The 26,048-nt window shown below is 45.4% G+C and overlaps 1 protein-coding gene across 2 annotated transcripts in view; it reads left to right on the top strand.

Moving 5' to 3' along the window:
- EML6 (EMAP like 6) overlaps positions 1–26,048 on the top strand; it is a 360,575-nt gene that overhangs the window by 233,553 nt on the left and 100,974 nt on the right. For both annotated transcript variants that reach the window (XM_075064408.1, XM_075064409.1), the window contains exon 17: positions 24,150–24,243. In XM_075064408.1, coding sequence (XP_074920509.1) covers positions 24,150–24,243 — 94 coding nt within the window. The remainder of the gene's footprint in view (positions 1–24,149; positions 24,244–26,048) is intronic.

Consider the following 26,048-nt stretch of genomic DNA (forward strand, 5'->3'; position numbering starts at 1 on the left):
AGTATAGTGGTTAGTAGGTTTCCGGTATAGGGAGATGTTTATGTGACCATCACTTATTTGCACTGTAGTGTCCAGAAGTGGAAATCTTGTGTGGACTGGTCCAGGCTGAGGTTGATGGTGGGTAGAAATTGTTGAAATCCAGGTGGAATTCTTCAAGGGCCTCCTTCCCATGGGTCCATATGATGACGATGTCATCATTATAGTGTAAGTAGAGGAGGGGCGCTAGAGGACGAGACTGAGGAAGCGTTTTTCTAAGTCAGCCATAAAAATGTTGGCATACTGTGGGGCCATCTGGGTACCCATAGCAGTGCCACTGACTTGAAGGTATAAGTTGTCCCCAAATCTGAAATGGTTGTGGGTGAGGACAAAGTCACAAACCTCAGACACCAAGTGTGCTATGGCCTCATCAGGGATACTGTTCCTGACAGCTTGTAGTCCATCCTTGTGTGGAATAATGGTGTAAAGAGCTTCTATATCCATAGTGGCCAGGATGGTATTTTCAGGAAGATCACCAATGCATTGTAGTTTTCTCAATGGTGTCTCAAAGATAGCTAGGAGTGCTGAGGAGAGAGTCCAGATAGCCAAATAATCCTGCTGTAAGAGTGCCAATGCTTGAGATGATGGGGTGTCCAGGATTTCCAGGTTTATGAATTTTGCGTAGCAGATAGAATATCCCTGGTCAGGGCGCTAGGGGTGTGTCTGTGTGTATTTGTTGCCGTGCTGTAGCAGGGAGTTTCTTGAGCAGATATGTAGTTTCTTTTGGTACTCCTCAGTGGGATCAGAGGATAGTGGCCTGTAGAATGTGGTGTTGGAGAGCTGTCTGGCAGCTTTCTGTTCATAATCCGACCTGTTCTGGGCATGGCTGGGAGTGGCTGGTTCACTACAAAAGCAGTTTTCCATCTCTTGGTATTGACACCTCCTCATCAATTATTGGGAGTGGACAACATCCACCTTGCCTAAATTGGCCTTCAACATTGGTTCTTCATGTGTAACTCCCTTCTCTTCATGTGCCAATATATATTTATGTCTGTATCTATAATTTTCATTCCATGCATCTGAAAAAGTGGGTTTTTTACCCACGAAAGCTTATACCCAAATAAATCTGTTCATCTTTAAGGTGCCACCAGACTCCTCATTGTTTCTTTGGAGGCAGTGAACTTAATTTCTGTGAGTGAGTCCTGTCAGAGCGATTGGACACTGCAGAAAGACATCTCTGGGGAGCTCGGGAACTGGGATTCACTGATTGTAACCTGCAAGGCAAGGTTAATACTGGCAGAGTCTTGAGTTTACTAGTGAGGTGAACGGTCTGGTATGGCAAGGAGCTGACACAGTCTAATCTCTAGTGGTGCTCACTCTTTCTGAGGAAGAGGGATAACAGTGGCTTACAGTTCTGAGCAGTTGTATACAGTATATGTACATGCAAATTAATGGCATCATTTTGGGGAAATTAAGGTGCTGATTCAGCAAGTTATTTAGCATGTGAATAGTCCCCATTGTTGATGGGACTATTCAAATGCTTAAAGGTAAACACAAGCTCAGGTACCTGCTGAAAGAGGTGAAGTGAAGTAACAACTGTACACAAAAAGTCCTTGAAAATGCTTTTCATTTTTACAGTTCATAACCTTTCACAAAATCTTACTCATTTGGTCTAGTATCCTCTCTTTGATCTGTTTTCAGAACTACCATTTTAGTAACAATGGGAGTTCTGTATCAGAGAGTAGTATTGTGAAGGTCAGCTATTTAGTTACTGACTGTTTAAAAAGTGCCTTGAAGATGAAAGTGCTATCTATCCAAAATGGAAATTCTAATCTGAATTACAGCTGTTTACATCTGGAGTAATTCCACTGAAGTCAGTGTAGTTACTCCAAACTACTTAGATCATAATTTATTCTTAATTTCCTCACCATAATAATTAGTTAAATGTAAGCTTATGAAATTACATTTAAACCTTTTCATGAGTTTAATATTTTAAGCATCATTTATGGTCTCCGTAATCCTTACAGTTTGCTACCATTGGACATGTTTAGACTAGAAAAATAGGTAGTGTTTTAAATCACGTTACCTGACTTGATTTTAAACAAGAGTTTGCACCTAGTATGGATAAGGCAAGTTGTGCTAAAAGTATATGGTCACTCTCAAGTTTACCATGACCAACTACCATGATCTTAATTACAACTTGCCCAGTCAACGTTAGATGCAAAATCCTATGTAAAGTCATATTAGTTAAGAAAAGGAAGGATGAGACAGTGTTGGGGCACTATCCTGGGTTTTAGAAAGCCTGGGCTCAGTTTCCTTGCTCTGCCATGGACTTCTTGTGTGACCTTTGCCAAGACACATAGTCTCTCTGGGCTAGATTCACAAAGGAATTTAGGTGCAACTGGTATTTACACACCTCCACCCCCTCAACTGCGACCAAACCCTGTAGGCACCTTCCGTCATGCAGCACCTAAGCTTTTTCAGTAAAAGTTCTCTAGGCACCTGTGTTTCTGCCTCTGGGCAAGTGCACTACTGCTTTGTTCCAGGCATCTTGAACGCCTAAGTCCCAGAGCAATGCATGAACTCTGGGGAGAAAGGCATTCCTCCATCTAACTCTTACCAGTGGGGTCCAGTCTGATAGGCATGCTCTGAGTATGCCTCATGCCACATAAAATAGCTGCAGGGGGAGCCCAATGGTTAGGATACTTACCTGGAATGTGGGAGACCTCCAGTTCAAGTAACCCCTCTACAATATGAGAAGGAATATTAACAGGGATTTGCCACTCTGACATACTCAGGGTACAATCTGGACTAATGAACAGCTGTGTCACCTCAACTTTCTAACCTGGGTTACCTTCTATATTGCTTCACTGTGAGAGCTACCACTCCTGGTCTGCTCATACACAGCCACCAGCATGTAAGTTACTCCCAGTTATATTGTATGAGTGCTTCCAGTCACTCTTGAATTACACTGTAGAACAGCACCAACAAACTACCAGTTCCAGACTTTCCCCGGAAATATACATCTTGTACTGCACAGCAATAAAGTCTGTTATTTTATTAATAGAAAATGATATGCATCAAACCTGTTATCCCAAATGGAGTCTCCTAAACACTTCCAAACACAGTGGTTTAGATAAAACAATGCTACAAGTTTATTAACTACAAAGAAAGATTTTAAGTCAATTTAAGTAATGAGGCATCAAAGTCAGAATTGGTTACAAGAAAAATAAAAGTAAAATGTGACTAATGTCTAACTTAACAAACTAGAATGAATTCAGAGCAAGGTCTCTCTCACTACATGAGTATGTCTACACTATGAAATTAGATTGATTTTATAGAAGTCGATATTTAGAAATTTATTTTATACAGTCGATTGCGTATGTCCACACTATGTGCATTAAGTCGGTGAAGTGCATCCTCACTACCATGGCTAGCATTGACTTATGGAGTGGTGCACTATGGGTCACTATCCCACAGTTCCTGCAGTCTCCGCTTCCCATTGGAATTCTGGGTTAAGCTCCCAATGCCTGATGGGGCAAAAACATCGTTGTGTGGGGTTTTGGGTGCATGTCATCAGTTGCCCCTCCCTCCGTGCAAGCAATGGCAGACAATCATTTTGCACCTTTTTTCCTGGGTTACCCGTGCAGACGCCATACCACGGCAAGCATGGAACATGCTCAGCTCACTGTCACTGCTGCGGTTGTGGGCAAGTCTACTGTGGGGGCTGCTGTGATCCAAGAAGCCAATGCAATCATTGACGTTCTGTTATCAAGGGTAGTGAGTCTGGGAAATGTGCGGGCCTTTTTAGATTTTAGGTGCATCATATTCCTGTCCTTTGTCGCTGGTGAAGAAGTCTTGCAGCTGTACATTCCAGTCCGGTCAGCGCTGTAACACCCCATAGCACTTCTGTGGTTGACACATGTAACAGCCCCAGGGCTCTTGCTCTTTTGCCTTGTCTGAGGTACCTTGTCCTACCCAGACCTCCAAGCATTTGGCACAAAAGCACCTGCAGCAGCTGGCATTGCTACACAGCAGCAGCTGTTTGCCTTTGCAGCAGACGGTGCAGTAGGACTGCTAACTGTCGTCATTCACTGCTTTCACTGCAACTCTGCTCTCCTGCTCCCCACCTATGAGCTTGGGGGATCCGTACTGGTCCTCCTGGATGCTGCTGGCAGCGGAAGGTGCAGTAGGACTGCTAACTGTCGTCGTCCACCACTTCTGCTGCAACTCTGCTCTCCTGATCTCTTGCTCCCCAGTGACGGGCTTGGGAAGTCCGTACTGGTCCTCCTAGGCGCTGCTGGCAGCAGACAGTGCAGTAGGACTGGTAACCATCCTCGTCAGACATGTAGCTTGGCCGGGGGTTCTGGGAACGTCTTTCCTGCCTGGCTCCTAGCAACCTCCAGGGCATGGTGTACGGCTCCATCACTTCCCCTGCAACTCTGCTCTCCTGCTCCCCAGCTACGAGCTTGGGGGATCCATTCATGAAGCCTGGACAGTAGTAAGGAGCAGTTCAACTATAGGGTGAGCATGAGCAGAATGTTGGTAGAATGTGCCTTTGGACATTTAAAAGCTCACTGGCCCTGTTGGTCAGACCTCAGCATAACCAACATTCCCATTGTTATTGCTGTTTGCTGTGTGTTCCATAATATCTGTGAGAGTAAGGTGGAGACATTTATGGCAGGGTGAGAGGTTGAGGCAAATCGCCTGGCATCCGATTTTGAGCAGCCAGACCCCAGGGCGATTAGAAGAGCACAGCAAGGTGTGCTTGCACATCAGAGAGGCTTTGAAAACCAGTTTCATGACTGGCCAGGTTTTGGTGTGACATTTGTGTGTGTTTCTCCTTGATGCAAACCCGCCCCCTTTGTTGATTTTAATTCCCTGTAAGCCAACCACCCTCCCTCCTTTGAAATAAAGTAACTATTGTTTTGAAGCCATGCATTCTTTCTTTATTAATTTTTTTAAAATGAGATAACGGACAAGGTAGTCCAGGTGGGGTGGGGGAGGAGGGAAGGACAAGGCCACATTGCTTATTGTAGTCACACTAAAAATCAAACTGTTTGAATGACAACCTTCTGTTTCTTGGGCCATCTTCTGGAGCGGAGTGGCTGGGTGCCCGGAGCCTCCCTGCCCTCATTCTTGGGCGTCTGGATGAGGAGGCTATGGAACATGGGGAGGAGGGTAGGCAGTTATACAGTGGATGCTGTGGGGGTCTGTGCTCTTGTTGGCTTTCCTACAGCTCCAACAGATGCTTCATCATGTCCGTTTGCTCCCCCAACAGACTCTTCATCATGTCCATTTGCTCCCCCATTAGCCTCAGCATTGCATTCTGCCTCCATTCTTTGCGGTCACTTAATGCTTTCCTGGCCTCTGCCACTGAATGCCTCCATACATTAAGCTGTGCCGTATCAGAGTGGGAGGACTGCATGAGCACAGAAATCATGTCATTGCGAGTACATTTTTTTTGCCTTCTAATCTGTGATAACCTCAGGGATGGATATGATAGGGGGAGGGAAGAAACAATCTGTGATTCTGGGGGGACTGCATGGTCACCTGTGCTGCTGAGTTCGCCATGCTGCCAAATAGGAAATGAAATTCAAAAGTTCCTCGGGCTTTTCCTGTGTACCTGGCTAATGCATTGGAGTTCAAAGTGCTGTCCAGAGCGGTCACAATGGAGCACTCTGGGATAGCTCCTGGAGGCCAATACCGTCAATTTGCATCTGCACTACCCTAAATTCGACCCAGCAAAGTCAATTTTAGCGCTACTGCCCTCACCAGGGAGGAGTACAGAAGTCGATTTTAAGGGCCCTTTAGGTCGACGGAATGGGATTGGTAGGTTGATTTTTGAATCGACTGGTGTCATGGATTCCATGGGCAGAGAGAAAGGGAGGAATGATTTGGGGCATCTGCCCTCCCTTTTTATATTCTTTCCCTTCTTTGAGAAGCATTTCCAGCTGAGGTTCAGGAGACACAAAGTCTCTGTGGCTGGGAACTCCAAGCTGTTTCTTTTTAACATATAGATTTTTCACCCATGTCCCTTTTCCTGACAATGAATAGACACTTAAACAAGTGATAGCACATTTGGTTTGTTTATACCTGGCTGAGGTGTCAGCTTTTCTTTTGTCCCTGAGGAACTGTTTTGGTCGCTCCCCAGACTTGGATTATGTCTTAGTAACACCATACAGTGCAACTTATAAATTCACATACAGCATTGCCACACATTTTATCAGAACAATATTGACCAGAGAGTTATGAGTTTTCAAATGATACCACAGAAGGCATACTTGTACCAAGATTATCACAATAGCATGTAAGGAGTGAATACGGGGGTACAGACAGTCACAGCCTCCTCTAAGATGAGTGCCTTAGCCATTGAGCTATGAGATATAGACTCCAAAGCCAGAAACTATAATTGCAATTATCTAGTCTGTCCTCCTGTCTAACACAGGCCGTAGAGCTTCTGTCATAAATAGATAGGTAAGGTAAGGGTTAAGTTTCTTTTACCTGGAAAGGGTAACCAAACACCTGACCAGAGGACCAATCAGAGAACTGGATTGTTTAAAAGTCAGGGGCGGGAATTTGTATACTGGGGTCTTTTTTGTTTTCTCGGCTGTGAGTAAACAAGGTTTCCTCCTAACTCCTTCTTATTTCAAAATATTATACCAAAAGTCTGTGAGTACAAAGGAACCCCCAAAGCAATTCGGCTATGAGGACTTTGGGTTGTACGAATAGATGTGGATGGCTGTGTCTTTTGTTGTTTTCTCGGCTGTGAGTTAACAAGCTTTCCTCCTAACTGCATCTTATCTCCAAGTGTCTCCTACACATCTGTGAGTACAAGGAACCCCAAGCAATTCGGCTATGAGGAGCTTTGGTTGTATTTACATGTATGTGGATTGGTTGGACTGGTTTAATCGGGCTATCTTTTAAATCAGACTGTTTCTTCATATTTCTTATAAGCAAGAGCCTGTATTGAGTTTCTTAATGCAAGATTATTGTTTTATATTTTCTTTTTTTTTATATAAACTTTTCTTTTAAAACGTGTGGAAGTTTCTTTTCCTAGGGAGGCAAAGGGAAGGGAAAAGCCAGGCTGTGGGCTATTTTCCTATTGCTTTCAGGGAAAGAGCAGGCTACGGGGAAAGAGAAAAGAATCACCTCTGTATCAGGTACCTGTCTCCCTCACGGGAAGGCAGGCACGGGAAAGGCAAAGCCAAGCTGTTGGCATTTTGCATCTCAATTGTCCTGAGGGTAGAGAACGCTTATCTCTTGGGAAGCAGAGAAACCGGTTTCTTGATACTCAACAGGCTAGACCAAGAGGCAAGCCTGGAAGGAGGGGGGAAGGGGTAATTCCTGCTCTGGTGGCAGCGAGAATATCCAAGCTGGTAGTGAGCTTGGGGGAGTTTCAGGTAAGCCCCCAGATTTTGGACGCTAAAGTCCAGGTCTGGGACAGGAGGCTATTACCACAGCTTCCCCCAAATAATTCCTACAGCATATCTATTAGAAAAACATCCAATCTTAATTTAAAAATGGTCAGTGATGGGAGAATCCACCACAGCCCTTGGTAAGTTGTTCAAAAGGTTAATTACCCTCACTGTCAAAAATGTATTCCTTATTTCCTGTCTGAATTTTTCTAGTTTCAACTTCCAGGCATTGGACGATGTTATACCTTTCTCTGCTTGCTAGATTAAAGAGCCTATTATTAAATATTTGTTCCCCAAGTAGATACTTGAGTGGTAAGTGGTAGTCAAGCTACTCCTTAACATTCTCTTTATCATCTCACTCTTTAAAGCATGCTTTCTAATCCTTTAATCATGCTCACGGCTCTTCTCTGAACCCTCTCCAATTTATCAACATTTTTCTTGAATTGTAGGCATCAGAAGTGGACATGGTACTCTAGTAGCGGTCCCCCCCATGTCAAATTATAGTGGTGTTTGACTAATATATGCAGGTTAGCATATATAAAATCATATTAATAATATGTATTAGCAACGCCATATATATATATATATGCATTAAATACCAATAACATTAAACACAAATATTGTAACAATGATATAGCCTAAACTACCCTAAACCATAATCCTGTTCACTTATGCTAAATATCCCATAACTCTTTGCATTTATGGTGTAAAGCATTTGGCACAAGCAGATAGGAAATCAAAGTCAAGATACATTCATTCTAAGTCTTAGTACAATCTAGGAAAGTACCTTCACAGATCCGTACCTGGAATGTATGTTTTCAAAACAAAGATAAGGGATACACAATAGTACCAGAAAAACAAAGTAAAAAGCTGATTGGTTAAATCTAGTTTGAGATGACTTATATGGTACCTTTTACTGGTAAAGAAGTAAGATATAAAAAGATGGCTTTAGGGATGTAACTGTGAGGAGCACACCTTCTGTGTAAAGTGAATATAACATCGCTACACTGGACGGCTCCTCAGAGACTGGTATCGTATAGAATCTTTTCTTGTACCATATTAATAAAACCTGACTGATGTTGGTAATTTGGTATCTTGAGTATATTTCATAATGAACCAAAGTGTGTGTTGTCAGATGTGAGTTGTCAGATGCTACCGGTGTGGTGCTCTGCTCTCTCCTTGTTGGTATCACTCGGCTGCGTGCATGTGTTCCCTCTGTGTGCTGCCCCAGCTCTGCGCAGATAGCTGACACAGCAGACCCAAAGAGAACCCCCAATGACCACAGAGTCTAGTAAGGTACGAAGGCACGTCGCCAGGTTTATTGCCGTATTGGAACAGTAGTAAGTTCCTCCCGCAGATTACGTAGTCCTACCGAGCATACCTACAAAAGTTACCCATGGCAATGGACTCGGCTCAGTCAGTGACGGTACTTTCACTGCCCTAGGCGGACAAAGACATCACCCCAGGGATCATTCTTATACACAGGTACAAACAATTACACATCCTCCTGACAATATTGAGGTGCAACCCCATCACCAGCAAGGTACAACCCCTCTATGTAGCAAGGTGCGCTTCACCTTGGTTCTTGTTCGTTCAATCAAAACAACTCTATCCATCAATTTACCCTTTTGCCCCTGTCATTGGGATGGGTCGGCTTGTTCTATCTTATCTGTGGAATGTTCCAGTATAAGGTGTTCTGGTATCATGTTTATACTTCGGTATGCTAGGTGAATAAATGTTTATGCAACATCAGCCCTTTCCATGCCAGTGTCTGTAAACCGAGCCGGCCTTCAGCTCACAGCTTGACTTTGCTTTTTAGCTAAGTCTTAACCACACTTTAGTTCAGGCCTTAGGCCTCATACTGGGCCTTTATCAGGGCCTTCACTTACTACAGTGTGGTCAAGCAATTGACTATATAATTTATCAACAAATAACTTTTCTACTCCTACTAAAGATTCCCATTTATGCATCCCATGATCACTTTAGTTCTTTTGGCCACAGGGTCACATGTTAAGAGCTCATGTTCAGCTGATTATCCACCACAACCCCCCAATCTTTTTCAGAGTCACTGCTTCCCAGGATAGAGTCCCTCATTCTGTAAGAATGGCCCATATTCTTTGTTTGTAGATGTAGATGTTTACATTTAGACTATTAAAACACATAGTGTTTGCTCACACCCAGTTTACCAAGTGATCCAGATCACTCTGAATCAGTGACTTGTCATCATCATTATTTACTACTTCCCCAATTTTTGAGTCATCTGCAAACTTTATCAGTGATGATATTAAATAGTGTAGGGACAAGAACTAATCCCCGTGGGACCCCACTGGAAACACACTATATTAATGATCAACAAAGAGTCCTGTGGCACCTTAAAGCCTAACTGATGTATTGGAGCATAAGCTTTTGTGGGTGAATACCCACTTCGTCAGACACATGTAATGGAAATTTCCAGAAGCAGGTATAAATATGTAGGCAAGAATCAGTCTGGAGATAATGAGGTTAGTTCAATCACTGAAGCCGTCATATCAACACTGATACCTTTATCAACCAAACTTGTAATCTCATCAAAAAAAGATATGAAATTAGTTTGACAAGATCTATTTTCCATAAACCCATGTTGATTTCCATGAATTACATTACCCTCCTCTGACTATTTATTTATTGAGTTCTTATCTTTTCTGGGATCAATGTCAGACTGACAGGCTTATAATTATCTGGGTCACCCGATTTATCGTTTTAAAAAATAGGCACATTAACTTTTTTCCTGTTTTCAGGAACTTTCACAGATCTCCAATACTTACTGAAAATCAACGTTAATGGGCCAGCAAGCTCCTCAGCCAGCTTTGTTAAAACTCTTACATGAAAATTATCTGAACCTGTTGATTTAAAAATATCTAGTAACTTCTGTTTAACATCCTCCAAGAATACAAGTGGACTGGGAAGAGTAATATCACCATATGATGAGACTATATCATCTGTATTTTCCCCAAATGCAGAACTAAAATATTTATTGAGCACTTCTGCCTTTTCTGCATTATTATTGATAATTCTACAATTTCTATCTAGTAATGGACCAATAACATTGCCAGGATTCCTTTTGTTCTTAATATATTTTAAAAACTCCTTGTTGTCCTTAACTCTGCTGGCCTTAGAGGTCTCCTTGTGTCCCTTGGTTTCCCTTATCAATTTTCTACAATTCATAACTTTTGATTTATATTAATTACTATCAACTTCTCCTTTCTTCCATTTGTTAATGTTAAAAAAATGTTTAGCTGCCTTCACTTTCCCGCTAAATCAGCACAGCCTTCTTCCTTAGTTGTAGAATTATGGCTCTCCGGGCATCTGGTAAGGTGTTCATAAATGATTCTCAATTATCATTCACATTTTTCTGATTTAAATTTTTTCTGCCAGCTGATTTGGCTAGAATTATTTCAGCTTTGTGAAATTGATCCTATTAAAGCACCAAATATATATACTACTGTCCTGGACTTTACTGTGCTTGCCCATTTTGACAGGGGACAAAGCTACCATTAATTTTTAGTTTTGTGATCAGTTCCTCTTTATATGTTAGGACAAGGTCTAATAAAGAACTCCCCCATGGTGATTGCAATACTTTTTGATTGGGGAAATTTTCGTCTCTAATGTTTAGAAATTCCAAGGATGTTTTCGTACCGATAGAAAGAGACCTTCAGCATATATCACTGAAACTTAGGATGTCCATAATCATGTAGCTTTTTCCCTATACATAATAGATAGGTGCTTAAGGAGGCTGTCATCCTGTTCCCTAGTGTGATTTGGTGGGCTGTAGCAGACACCAAGTAATACCCTAGCTTTATTTGTTAGAACATTCATCCATAAGCATTCAAGATCATTTTCTTCTGAGTTATCAGTGACTCAGAAACAGGTAATGCGATTTTTGACAAAGTGCCACTCCCCGTTCCATTCTGCCCACTCAGTCTTGTCTAAATAGGTAATAAACATTTCAGTGGTGTGAATAATCTCACTAGTTTTCAGTAATACCAACTAGATTGAATTTATGCTCATAAACAAGCAATTCCAATTCTTCTTCAAGTGATTGTTCATGTGCATTCCACAATAAGTGTGCATGCTTGCCATGTGCACTGGTGCTGGAAGTTTTTCCCCTAGCAGAACCTGTAGGGGAGCGCCCCTTGCGATCCCTGGAGTGGCGCCTCTATGGCATGGTATAGAGGACGCTGTGTGCTCCGCCCACCCTCAGTTCCTTCTTGCCACCAGTGAAGGTGCATTGGAACTGCTCTGCTCCAGCTTGGCCGCAGCTTCCCTCTTGAATTCTTGTTCGTTCATAGTTATTAGTACCTGTAGTTAAAGTAGTTTAGTTTAGTGTCAATTTAGTGCGCCCGCGTTGGGGCATGCCCCATGTCCTGGGCTTTAAGTCATGCGACACTTGCAGGTGGCTGATGCCAGTGAGTGATCCACACGCAAACTGTTTACACTGTTTGGGGGAAACCCATCTCAGTGATTTGCAGATCCTTCAAGCCTCTGATGAAGAAGGAAAAGGACATTCGGCTCCAAGTGATTCTGATGGAGTCAGCGTTGACCCCGACTCCAGTGCGCCACTCCGAGTTGGCACCGAGCACTGCAGTGTTGGTGCGTGGCGACCCTTCAGTGCCTTCCACCAGCCAGCACCACTGCCCGATCTGCAGGACACTGCAAAAAGGCTAAGAAGAGGTCTTCTCTACCGAGACACTGGAGCAAGACCAGGGGAGAGACTAGACACGTGTTGGGCAGTTCTCAATCCCCGTCAGCCTCCAGGCCTTCAACTCAGGTTGAGCTGAGTTGCCCGACCCACTCTGTGCCGACCTCCCCGGACGTCCAGATACCCTCCATGCCGGAGGCCCTGCAAGCGGCCCGGGACGTTATGTCTCTGCCGGTACCAGGGGCACCACCACTATTGGTTTCCTGGTCCAGAGGCAAGCCACTGCGTGAATCTCTGCAGTCGCCACCTGGTCAGTATTGTTCGCGGTCTAGGGAATGTTCCCGATGCCGTTCATGGCTCAGCGACTGCTCCGTGCACAGGCTACGCTGGTCCCCATCGACCCCACCAGTTGTCTGGCTGGGTACTGACTAGCATGGGTTCCAGGCACCACTCCACCTCAAGGGACCTTAGACCTTGTGTTGAGAGCATGGTCCATCAGGACCGGGCCAGACACCACTCCTGCAGTCCCAGGTGTCGATTGCCGGCACCTTGTTGTTGTGGATCTGCCCATGAGAGCCCATCGCGGAGCAGCTGCTACCGGCAGTACTCCTGCTCCTCCACATTGGGATCACGGTCTCGTGGTCTGCACCGTTCCTGATGCATCCGCTCCTCACGGTCCTGGGACAACGGCAGGTCATATGCCAGCCTGGCCTTCCTTCGTAGTTGTCAGTTGATGGGACAGGCTAGTCAGGCTGAACAGCCTGCTCCACCGGTGCCACAGTGGGTGCAGTGGCACCAGGCTCCTTGGCCAGCATCGTGGTACCAATGGGCCCCATGGCCCCTGATGCAGCCCCTGGTGGTGACTCACTCAGTGGCCGGAGCCTCAAAGAGACCATCGGCCTCCCTATCTCAGCCTCCCAGGAAGGAGTCAGTGGGATGTTCATCTCCGGTTCTGCGCCCGGAGGGCGATCAAGGGGAGGAACCTCCGGCACTGGTGGGTACACAGAGTACCGCACCCTCATCCTCATCCTCCCCTGATGAGGCAACTATGGCCCCTCCTTTACCTGTTCCTCAGGAGGACTCTAAGGCCCACCAGGAACTGTTGAAAAGGGTGGCATCAAGCCTCAACCTTCAAGCCGACCAGGTGGAGGAACCCTCAGACTCCCTCTTCGATATCCTCTTGGCCTCAGCACCGGGCAGGGTGGCCCTCCCACTCCTTGCCCCCCATCTCTAAGAGGGCAGAACAGAAATGCTTTGTGCCCGCCAAGGGGCATGAATACCTGTACATCCGCCCTGCCCCCAACTCCTTAGTGGTCAAGACGGTCAACCACAGGGAGAGGCAGGGCCAACCAGCCCCTACTCCAAAAAATAAAGACTCAAGGAGTCTGGACCTGTTTGGGAGAGAGGTTTATTTGTCCTCAAGTTTCCAGTTAAGGGTGGCAAACCACCAAGCCCTCCTGGGGAGGTATGAGTTCAATTTGTGGGGCTCTCTGCCCAAATTCGAGGACTCCCTTCAAGAGCGTGACAAGAAGGAGTTCAAGGCTCTGGTGGAGGAGGGTACAGCGGCTGCCAGGGCAACCCTTCAGGCGCTGTCGGATGCCGTGAATATGGCTGCAAGGTCTGTGGCCTCTGCGGTGTCCTTGAGGAGGGTATTGTGGCTCCTGCTGTCTGGGCAGTCCAACGAGGCATAGAACTCCTAATAAGATCTTCTGTTCAATGGCAAGGCCCTGTTTGCTGAACAGACGGATGTAAAATTGCAAGGCCTGAAAGATTCCCGCACAGTGCTTAAGACCCTTGGCCTTTATGTCCCAGCTGTGGCCAGAACCAGGTTTAAGCCGCAGTAGGCTCCCAGCCAGGCCACGATAAATATGAGTCCCCTTATAAAAAGTCAAGGGACTATAAGAAAGGCCCGCAGAGGCAGTCCTGATCTGCCCCCCAGCCTGGGTCTTCCAAGGGCAAACAGGCGGGAAAACATCAGTTTTGATGGGACGCCTGGAGGCAACTTACCAGTTCATACCAGGGATCCACCTGCAATAAAGCTTTCCTTCTCTAACTGGTTGTGTGCTTTTCTCCCAGAGTGGTCACCGCTGACCTCAGACTGATGGGTCCTCAACACCATCTCCTGGGGCTACACCCTCCATTTTACCTCTACCCTGCCCACCTTCCCTCTGCCCCCTTCCCTCCTGGGGGACCCCTCTCATGAGGCCCTGCTCAAGCAGGAGGTGGGGCAGCTCCTTGGCCTAGGAGCAGTGGAAGTGGTGCCAGTGGAGTTCAGACACATTTCCTTATCCCGAAGGCCAAAGTGGGGTTCTGGCCCGTCCTGGACCTGTGAGGCCTGAACCAGTAAACGGTAAAGCTCAAGTTTTGTATGGTCTCTCTGGCCTCCATCATCCCCTCCCTGGATCCTGGGGACTGATACGCTGCCCTCTATCTGCAGAACGTATACTTCCACATTCATATATTTGAGGGGCACAGACATTTCCTCCGTTTCATGATTGGGCAGGAACACTACCAATCTATGGTCCTCCCATTTGGCCTGTCCACTGCTCCCAGTGTATTCACAAAGTGCATGTCTGTGGTGGGCAGCCTACCTCAGAAGTCATGGGGTTCAGATCTTCCCCTATCTTGATGACTGGCTGATCAAGGGCAGCTCCAGGTCCCAGGTGTGGGATCATGTGGTGCTCCTCCTGTCCATGTGTGCCACTCTGGGCCTGTTGGTAAATGACACCAAGTCCACATTAGTCCTGGTGCAGTGCATAGAGTTTATTGGGGCAGTCCTGGACGCGACATCAGACAGGGCCTCCCTCCCACTGGACAGATTCAAGACCCTAAAAGGGCTCATCGACACAGTCACAAGGATCCCTGTGACCTCAGCCAGAGCGTGCCTCCAGCTCCTGAGTCACATGTCGACGTGCACATATGTGGTTTGCCATGCCAGACTCAGGATGAGGCCCCTCCAGCTCTGGTTGGCCTCGGTCTTCTCCCAGTCCAGAGACAGTATGGACAAAGTCCTCACTGTGCCTGAATTGGTGATCACCTCTCTACAATGGTGATCCTCCCCAGGGAGCGTGCTCCACAGGGTCCCGTTCAGGGGCAGGCCCCCATCAGTGGAGCTGGTGTCTGATGTGTCGGACCTGGGATAGGGAGCCCATGTGGGAAACGTTCAGACCCAAGGTCTGTGGTCCTCGCAGTACCTGGTCCTGCATATAAACATCAAGGAGCTCAGAGCGGTCTGTCTGGCATGCGTGGCCTTCCACTCACACCTGGAGGGCAGAATGTTCAGGGTTTTCATGGACAACATCAACAGGCAAGGCAAGGCCCGCTCCTCTGCCCTCTGTCAGGAAGCCCTCGGACTGTGTATAGCCCACAATATTTGGCTACAAGCCCACCACTTAATGGGCACCCGGAACTCGCAGGTGGATCACCTGAGCTGATACTTCTCCTTTCTGTACAAGTGATCACTACACCCAGAGGTGGTGCACAGGATTTTCCAAAAGTGGGGCACTCCCCAGGTGGACCTGTTCATGACATGGCAGAACCAGTGGTGTCCTCGCTTCTGCTCTGGGAGGTTTGGGCATGGGCGCCATCTCCAATGCTTTCCTCCTATCCTGGTTGGGCCAGCTTCTCTATGCCTTCCCCCAAATCCCGCTGATCAGCAAGGTCTTGGAGAAGATAAAAACAGACATTTGTACAGGACTCTCACGAGCCTGGCTGTAGCCCCATCCTGCCCGGACCTGCTCTCCCAGGACCAGGGCCACCTCCTCCACCCCGACCTAGCAGCACTCCACCACATGGCGTGGCTGCTCGATTATTAGGCTGGGAGGAAAGAACATGCTCGGAAGGGGTTCTCCTGGAAAGCAGACTGCCCTCCACACATCAGGTCTACCTGGCAAAGTGGTCTTGGTTTTCCCGGTGGGCAGCTAATCGGGGCATGTCACCTATGGCTGCTCCGATCCAGTTCATTTTAGACTACCTCCTTCACCTTAGACCCCAGGGCCTAGTGTCAAGGTGCACTTGGCGGCCATATTGGCCTTCCACCCACCTGTGCAGGGCCACACAGTATTCTCCCATGCTATGACTTGCCGATTCCTCCAGGGATTGGATCGTCTTTTCCTGTATGTTAGGCCCCCAGTCCCGCAGTGGGACCTGAACTTGGTGCTGGCCTGGTTGACGGGTCCCCCATTTGAGCCTCTAACTGCATGTTCCTGGTCGCACCTCTTGTGGAAGTTAGCCTTCCTGGTGGCGATCACATCAGCTAGACGGGTCTCGGAGCTTAGTACCATGACCTCCGAGCCCCCATATATGGTATTCCACGAGGATAAGGTCCAGCTCCAACCACATCCTTTGTTCCTCCCCAAGGTGGTCTTCACCTACCACATGGCTCAGGACATCTTCCTGCCGGTGCTCTGTCCCAAGCCCCATGCGTCCAGTGAGGAGCGCCACCTCCACATACTGGAAGTGAGATGGGCTCTGGCTTTTTACCTGGAACGTACTAAGCCATTCAGGAAGTCCTTGCAGCTGTTCATCGCCTCGGCTGAACGCATGAGTGGTTGGCTGATTTTCACTCAGCAGCTCTCCAATTGGATCACCTCATGTATTTGTACCTGTTACGACCTGGAGGAAGTCCCCGTGGCCAATTGTGAGGGCACATTAGACTAGAGCGTAAGCCTCATCAGCTGCCTTTTTATCCCATGTTCCCATTCAGGACATTTGTAGGGCTACCACATGGTTCTTCAATTCACACGTTTGCATTATGTGATCGTCTCCCAAACCAGGGAGGATGCCAGGTTCGGCAGGGCTGTACTCCATCCGGAGAGTCTCTGAACTCCTACCCACCTCCAACAGATATCGCTTGGAATCACCTATTGTGGAATGCACATGAGCTATCACTCAAAGAAGAAAAGACAGTTAGCTTTTCCGTAACTGGTGTTCTTTGAGATGTGTTGCTCATGTTCATTCCACATCCCGCCCTCCTTCCCCTCTGTCAGAGTTGTCTGACAATACACAAATGCAAGAAGCCTGGGACACAAGCAGGGAGAACTGTAAGTCCTGGCACAGTCAAGGAATTATGATGTGATTGGAATAACAGAGTCTTGGTGGGATAACTCACATGACTGAAGTATTGTCATGGATGGATAAAAACTGTTCAGAAAGGACAGACAGGGCAGAAAACATGGGGGAGTTGCACTGTATGTAAGAGAGCAGTATAACTGCTCTGAGCTCTGGTATGAAACTGTAGAAAAACCTGAGAGTCTCTGGATTAAGTTTAGAAGTGTGAGCAACAAGGGTGATGTTATGGTGGGGGTCTGCTATAAACCAATGTTATGGTGGGGGTGAGGTGGAAGAGGCTTTCTTCTGGCAACTAACAGAAGTTACTAGATCACAGGCCCTGGTTCTCTTGGGAGACTTCAATCACCCTGATATCTGCTGGGAGAGCAATACAGCAGTGCACAGACAATCCAGGAAGGTTTTGGAAAGTGTAGGGGACAATTTCCTGGTACAAGTGCTGGAGGAATCAACTAGGGGCAGCGCTCACAAACAGGGAAGAATTTAGTAGGAAAAGTGGATGAGAACCTGGGAGCCAGTGACCATAGATGGTCGAGTTCAGGATCCTGACACAAGGAAGAAAGGAGAGCAGCAAGATACGGACCCTGGACTTCAGAAAAGCAGACTTTGACTCCCTCAGGAACTGATGGCAGATCCCTGAGGAAATAACATGAGGGAGAAGGAGTCCAGGAGAGCTGGCTGTATTTTAAGAATCCTTATTGAGGTGCAGGAAAAACCATTTATCCTTTTCCATAGACTGTCCAGTTTGGCCAATGTACATAGCAAAGGGCATCTGCGCATATGATGGCGTATCAGACAACCTGCCAACCTGAAACGTATTCTCACCAGCAACTGCACACCGCACCAATAGTAGCTCTAGCTCAGGAACCAATCCATGCAACAAACCCGACGCCAACTCTGCCCACATATCTACACCAGCGACACCATCACAGGACCTAACCCTAGATCATCGCCACACCACTCGACTGGTTCATTCACCTGCACGTCCCACCAATGTAAATTATACGCCATCATATGCCCACAATGCCCCTCTGCTATGTACAATCGGCCGAACTGACAGTCTCACGGAAAGGATAAATGGACACAAAATCAGAAATTAGGAATGGCAATATACAAAACCTGTAGGAGAGCACTTCACCTCCCTGGCCACACTATAGCCAGAACCTAAGGGTGCCATTTCCTGCAGCCCAAAAAAACTTCAGGACCAAATTCAAAGAGAACTGCTGAGCTTCAATTCATCTGAATTTGACACCATCAGTCTCAGGGTTGAACAAAGACTGGTGAATGGGCTTGGCCAACTAACAGAAACCAGTTTTCTCCTCCTTGTTTTCACACCTACTGGCTAAGAGACAGGGCCTCATCCTCCCTATTGATCCTCCCTCATTGAACTAACCTCGTTATCTCTAGCTTGCTTGCTAGCATATATATACCTGCCCCTGGAAATTTCCACTACATTCATCTGACGAAGTGGGTGTTCACCCACGAAAGCTCATGCTCCAAAACGTCTGTTAGTCTAGAAGGTGCCACAGGATTCTCTGCTGGATTTTTTAACACAAAGGTCTGTTTCCATTCACATATGGTACAACAGGTACACACATTTTTTCAGAATCATTTATTGTATCCTGCCCTGAAAATTCCTCCTACAAATTCATCATTCCAAATTATACCGATGCCAATTGCAACTCCTTAGTTAAAGTGGAATTCTGTGTTGCATTTAAAGCAGGGATGTTAATAAAGAATTTTTACAAAGAAACATTTCTCTATTTCTAGTGAATACTTCACTTGAAAACAAATCCTATTTTTAGCATACAGCTTGATAACCAGATGTGTGCTGAGGAGTTCTTCATGTACAGTGGGAGAAAGAATTCTTACCCATGTTTACCGAGTAGCAGCTGAGCTGTTTCACAATTGCTGCTGCATAAACCTATGTTCTTCTTCAAATGATTTTCCACCCAGATTCCATTCTCAGTGCTCATGCCCTCATGTACTCGAGATTGGATTCTTTTTGAATAGCAGTGTCTGTTGTTTCAATGGCTGTGCTCTGCATGCCTTCACATCCAGTGCAGTCTCATGAGAGACAGTGGAAATAGGGAGTAGACTCCCTGCTACAACTCAGAGCAATGGAAGAAGTGTCCTTAGAATTCACAGGAAAGGGCTTTCATTCCCATTACTTCCTACTTCCAAACAAGAAAGGGGTTGGAGACCCATCCTCAATCTTTGCGGTCTCAATATGTTTATTCATCATTTCCAATTCCATGTAATCAGCTAGCTTCCATAATACCTTCCCTGAATACTCTGGACCAATTCATAGCTCTCTACCTTTAAGATGCTTACTTTCATACCTCCATCCTCCCAGCTCACCGAAAGTACCAGAGATTCCTGGTAGAAGCAGCTCAATACCAATAGAATCCTGCCTTTTGACTTCTCAAGAGCTCTTCAGGTCTTCACTGAAGTCCTGGCTGTAATGATTGCACATCTTTGTAGATGAGGAATACAGGTTTATCCTTATGTAGATGACTTGGTGGTTCAGGGAAAATCCCTACGTCCTGTAACCTACTCAACTTATTAGAATCATAGAAGATTAGGGCTGGAAGAGACCTCAGGAGGTCATCTAATCCAACCCCCTGCTCAAAGCAGGACTGACCCCAACTAAATCATCCCAGCCAGGCTTTCAAGGATGGAGATGTCTAAGGATGGAGATTCCATCACCTTCCTAGGTAACTCATTCCAGTGCTTCTCCACACTACTAGTGAAATAGTTTTTCCTAATATCCAACCTAAACCTCCCCCACTGCAACTGGAGACCATTGCTCCGTGTTCTGTCATCTGCTACCACTGAGAACAGCCAAGCTCCACCTTCCTTGGAACCCGCCTTCAGACAGTTGAAGGCTGCTATCAAATCCCCCCTACCCTTTTCTTCTGCAGACTAAACAAGCCCAGTTCCCTCAGCCTCTCCTCATAAGTCATGTGCCCCACCCCATAATCATTTTCGTTGCTCTCCGCTGGACTCTCTCCAATTTGTCCATATCCTTTCTGTAGTGGGACACCCAAACTGGATGCAGTACTCCAGATGTGGCCTCACCAGTGCGGAATAGAGGGGAATAATCACTTCCCTTGATCTGTTGGCAATGCTACTACTAATGCAGCCCAAAATACCGTTAGCCTTCTTGGCAACAAGGGCACACTGTTGACTCATATCTAGCTTCTCATCCACTGTAATCCCCAGGTCTTTTTCTGCAGAGCTGCCACTTAGCCAGTCAGTCCCCAGCCTGTAGCAGTGCATGGGACTCTTCCATCCTAAGTGCAGGACTTTGCACTTGTCCTTGTTGAACCTCATCAGATTTCTTTTGACCCAATCCTCCAATTTGTCTAGGTCACTCTGGACCCTATCCATACCCTCCAGCTTATCTACCTCTCCCCTCAGTTTAGTGTCATCTGGAAACTTGCTGAGGGTGCAATCCATCCTGTTACCCAGATCATTAGTGAAGATGTTAAACAAAACTGGCCCTAGGACCAACCCTTGGGGCACTCCGCTTGATACAACTGCCAACCGATGGATTATATCCTCCATCTGTTTTCCTCACTGGGGCTAAATGTCAACAAGGAAAAATTCACTTTGGCCTTGACTGAGACCAGGGAGTTCATTGGGGCCATATTAAATTCCAAATGGTGATAGGTCAGAGCATTTTGGACGTTTCCCAGAATGTCAATGAGATGTGCCTCAAAGTCATGTGACACATGGCAGCATGTGGTTTGTTACACATCATGCCATACTTTGCCTTTAGCCTCTGCAAGGGTAGCTGAGATCAGCATATCTACCAAACAGATACAGCATGAACCTGTTGATCACAGTTGCTCTAGAAGTCCTATTCTCATTAAATTGCTAGACAGAACCACTTCAGCTGTGCAATGGAATTCCTTTCTTGGTGCCTCTTCCTACCTGGGCTTCGTTGATGGATGTCTACACAGAAGCATGGGAAGGTCGTCTTGACCAGCTCAGGATTCAATTATTATGATCTCCATGGAAAGTCATGCTACATATAAATGTCCTGGAGCTCAGAGCCATATGATTGGTATGCAAAACCTCTCTACTCCTTTTCCAAGGCCTCACCATTCAAATGCAGACAGATAACATCACTGCAATGTACTATATCAACAAATGTGATCAGGGAGGGGACACATTTCTCCCTTTCTCCCCCAACACACAGTGTGTCAAGAGACAACACAACTTTGGAACTGGTGCATACTTCACCATTTTACACCAGTAGCCCGCTGTCTGCTTGGGCAACAAAACCACCTAGTGGATCAACTCAGCAAAGATTTTTCAGTGAATCACAAATGGTCCCTCAATGACTCAGTCCTCCATGACATCATCTTCAGGTGGGTTTCTCTATTTGCTATACACCTCAAAAACAAATGTCAGACATTTTTCTCCAGAGGGGGCACAAGCCTGGGTTCGCTAACAGAAGCTTTTCTTCTCCCATGGACACCAGGACTATTCTGTACCTTTCCACGGATTTTTCTGATACCCAGAGTTTTTAGAAAACTACAACAGAATGCAGGCCATGTGATCAAGGTAGCCCCAGCATGGACCTGACAGTTTTGGTTCTCCATCCTGGTGAATCTATCAACCTGTTTGTCAATTGCCTTACACCTGCTCTTCCCACAACTAAGGCCAGATCCTTCAACCAGCTCCAGCAGGACCACCCAGGTGATGGCTGGATGACATCATTAGAGAGAAGCTGCTCATCTGAATTAAAAAACATCTTGTTACAAAGCAGAAAAATCTTCAGTCAGAATGACCTACAGTGCTAAATGGAGGAGATTTTCTGTCGTGGTGGTTCAGCAGTAGCTTTTGCCATTGGCAACCTCAATCCTGACTGTTTTGGACTCTTTGCTTACCCTGAAGCAATCTAGACTTCGTCAATTCAATCAGGGTACATTTAACAGTGATATCAGCAAATAACCCTCCAGTTCAGAGTTACACTATATTTACACATCCCCTGATGGGGAGATTTTTTATGTCTTCCCATCTATTGGTTAGCTTCCCTCTTCCTGTGAATTCAACTTAGTTATCATTCAGTTAATAGGACCCAGCCCCCTTTGTACTCATGAGAACCTGCTTTGTTTACTACCTGTCAATAAAAATGGGCTTTCTGATGGCTACTACTTCAGTTAGGAGAGTGGCAGAAATTCAGGCCCTTATGCCAGTCCCACTTTACACCATATTTCATAAAGACAAGGTCAAACTTAGGCCATACCCCAAGTTCCTTCTTAAGGTAGGCTTGGATTTTCACCTCAGTCATATCTATCTATCTACTAGTTTTTCCCCAAAACCTCATTCCACCCCAGGCAAAACAAAACTTCATACCCTAGACTTGATGAGGCTTTATCCTTTCATTTGGAAGTCATTTAGATCTTCTTCCAGACTGTTTGTGGCTTTCACAAAAAAGGTTACAGGGCAACCTATTTCCACCCAGAAGTTATCTAAATGGGTTTCAGATTGTATTAAGAATTGCTGTCAGATAGCTAAGAAGTATTATCCAAGTTATGTTAGAACCCATTCCACTAAGGCTCAGGCAGTCTCTGCCGCTTGCTTGGGTAATATACTAATATCTGAAATATGCAGGTGAAACCTGTAATTCTGTTAAAACATTTACTTCCCATTATTCCCTGGTACAGACTTCCAGACTGAATAGCCAGCTCTGATAGCGCAGTCCTGCAGTCACTCTTTAAGTAGGACGTCTCTTTCCACCTCCAGGCTTGAGATAACTGTTTGCTAGTCACCGAGAGTGGAAGCTGTATGGGCAATCACTCAAAGAAAGAATGGTTACGTTACAATAACTGTGGTTCTTCGAGATATGTTGACCCATAAAAATTCCATGGCCTACTCTTCTTCCCTAAGGACTAATTCAGAGTCCTATCCATATGGGATTCTTACTGGTAAATAAGTGAATTGCTGTTGAGGCTTCTTTATACCCTCAGCTATGGTGGTTGTAAGGTTATGCAAGTGCACACATGGCCCCAGTGGAATTGCTATTCAAAAATAATCTGATCTCACATGAATGAGATGCATGCATACCTAGAATGGAATCTGTATGGTCAACACATCTTGAAGAACCACAGTCATAGGTGCCAACTCAGTGGGTGCTCCGGGGCTGGAGCACCCATGGGAAAAAATTAGCGGGTGCTCCGCACCAACCAGCAGCCAAGCTCCCCCATCCTTGCCTCCTTCTCCCCCTCTGAGCCCACCATGTCCCTGCTCCTTCCCCTCCCTCCCAGCGCTTCCCAGCCCCTTGCCACCTAACAGCTTCTTGACGGCACTTAGGACTTTCCAGGATGGCAGGGGAGGAGCAGGGATGCAGCGAGGCAGGCATGGGGACTTGGGGGAGGGGGGTGGAATGGGGGCAGGAAAGGGGCGGGACTGGGTGGGAAAAGGCAGGGTGGGGCAGGGACTTCGGGGAAGGGGCAGAATGGGGGTGGGACGAGGGTGGTGCAGGGGCTGGGCTAGGAGCGGGGCCGGGGAGGGAGGGCATGTCAAGCACCCACTGGGCAGAGAAGTCGGTGCCTATGACCACAGTTACTATAGGGTAAGTAACCATTCTTTCCTCCTATATCCCTTTTCATGGTGGTTAATCGGCCAATGGATCAAATAGTTACACAAGACTTGCAGCTGATGTGCTCTTAAACCTGCTCTCCATGGTAGAATCAATGGTTTCTCCATATAGCTGTATAAACCCTTGCACATTTTCTCAAATCCTAACCTCAACCCAGCACAATACAACTGTACCCTTCTGCTGCATTCAAGGCTTTTTGTGCCATGTCAGAGGATCAGGAATTTTAAAAGTACTTTCAGTGTAAAAGTACTTGACTATGTATTTGTCGCCCACTGTAAAACATTCCGTCTGTGATGTTATCACTGCCTTGAAATTCAATTTGCAGTATATTTGTTGTGTTGTACAAGCTGTTAATGAAGTATTACCTTTGATATTGTATATTATTTTTGTACAGCTGATGGGAAGTTTTTGGCATCTATTGGGTTAGATGATAATCACACCATTGTATTTTGGGACTGGAAAAAAGGAGAAAAGATAGCCACAACAAGGTAAGAATATTTCCAAGTGCAAACATGCACTGTGATGATCACTGCCTATTTCTGATCACCATTTTACATTGCTCTGTATAATATTAACTAAAGAAATTAAGATATTGTTTGCAATAAAAAATATCACATCTCACTGAAAACAGAGTAATGTTTCAGAAGAACATATCTAGGTAAAAAACATTAGGATATATAGTTTAAAATTGTTAAATTCTGTGAACTGTTTCTAACCGGGAACTCCCTATCCTTTCTGTGAAGATTGCTGCTTTGGAATCTTAATTTAAAAAAGAATAACCTTTTACAGGGCTCATGTAACATTTTATTTTATTTTATTTTAATTCTTTCATCCCTTGACCCAGGATTGTCAAAATCATTTAAGTCAAAAATATTATATTTTCCCTTATATGATGGATGGTATTCTGGATTGAAGATTCTCTCTCAATGTACATATGCTGCTTTATTTCAAATGAGGGGAGGTGGTTCCTGTAATATAAACAGATTTTTCCAGTCCTATTGGTACTGCCAGGTCACCTGTCTCCCTGCTGAATCAGCAGTTTCTGCAGTATTTGTCCCGTTGAGTCACTATCAGGAAGCTTAGCTGCTAACTCAGTGGTGCTTAAGAAACTTTTGTAATTGCTTGAAAGAGATAGTATAAATAGAATTGGTCTGCAGGTCACGTCTGATAGATTTTTTTAAATTTTAAAATATTGAATAGCAGTTGCTTCTTTTTATTAAAATAGTTTTGTTCGTAGTAAGATTCAGACAAAAGTGTTAAAAATTTATAGCAAACTAAAGAAAGAGACAAAATCTTGCTCCCTCTCTCCCCACACTCTTCAAGGAAGTATTCTCTGTCAGCTTCTCATAATACACAAATTATTTCTTTGGTACATCTTTTACTCTTCCTTACATAGTAAATGTTAAGGGTTCATGAAATTTTTTAACTTTGAATAAGGGGTAGCCCACCTGAAAAGGTTTGAGAAATACTGTTCCAGACCATATGGAAGCTGGGATGCCAAGTTACTCATTGGAGTATAAAGAATTGGTTTCTGTCTCTAATGGTTCACCAGACAATCCTTGTTAAAATCAAGAGGGTCATCAGAATTATATGATTTTTTTAAGGACTGATATTTTGGACCTATCTAGAACAAATTACGTGGTAATTCTAGAAAGCTGAGAATCCCTGTGTTAAAGTACTAATAGTATAAAGCAGTGGCTCTCAAACTTTTTTTTACTGGTGACCCCTTTCACATAGCAACCCTGTGAGTGTGACCCCCTTATAAATTAAAAACATTTTTTTATATATTTAACACCATTATAAATGCTGGAAGCACAGCGGGATTTGGAGTGGAGGTTGACAGCTCACGACCCCCCATGTAATAACCTTGCTACCTCCTGAAGGGTCCCAACCCCCAGTTTGAGAACCCCTGGTATAAAGTATCAGTTTCTACCCTTGACGATTGACAACATATTGAATTTAGAAATTATCATTAGTGCCCATCTAGCATTGCTTTTTTTGCGCAGGTCCAAAACTGAACATAGAAGATCCCAGAACTCAGACAACTGTAACTGTAATTACCTGGGAATGGGCTTGAAGACTTATTTGCTGGTAGTTAAATTATCCTCTGAAATATAATTTTAGTTTTTGTCCTTCTAATTATTCTTTTATTTTGTGTCATCCTATTTCACATTTCCTAGTCTTCCTTGCCGGATTTGTTTAAATATTTTAAAATGCCTACGTATCTGTCTGTTTATACATCCTTTACATCTTTGCTTAATTGAATTGACTTTTGTTGCCTATTTCCTTGCTC

This window comes from Chelonoidis abingdonii, chromosome 3, assembly GCF_003597395.2.
Source record: "Chelonoidis abingdonii isolate Lonesome George chromosome 3, CheloAbing_2.0, whole genome shotgun sequence".
Lineage (NCBI taxonomy): Eukaryota > Metazoa > Chordata > Testudines > Testudinidae > Chelonoidis > Chelonoidis abingdonii.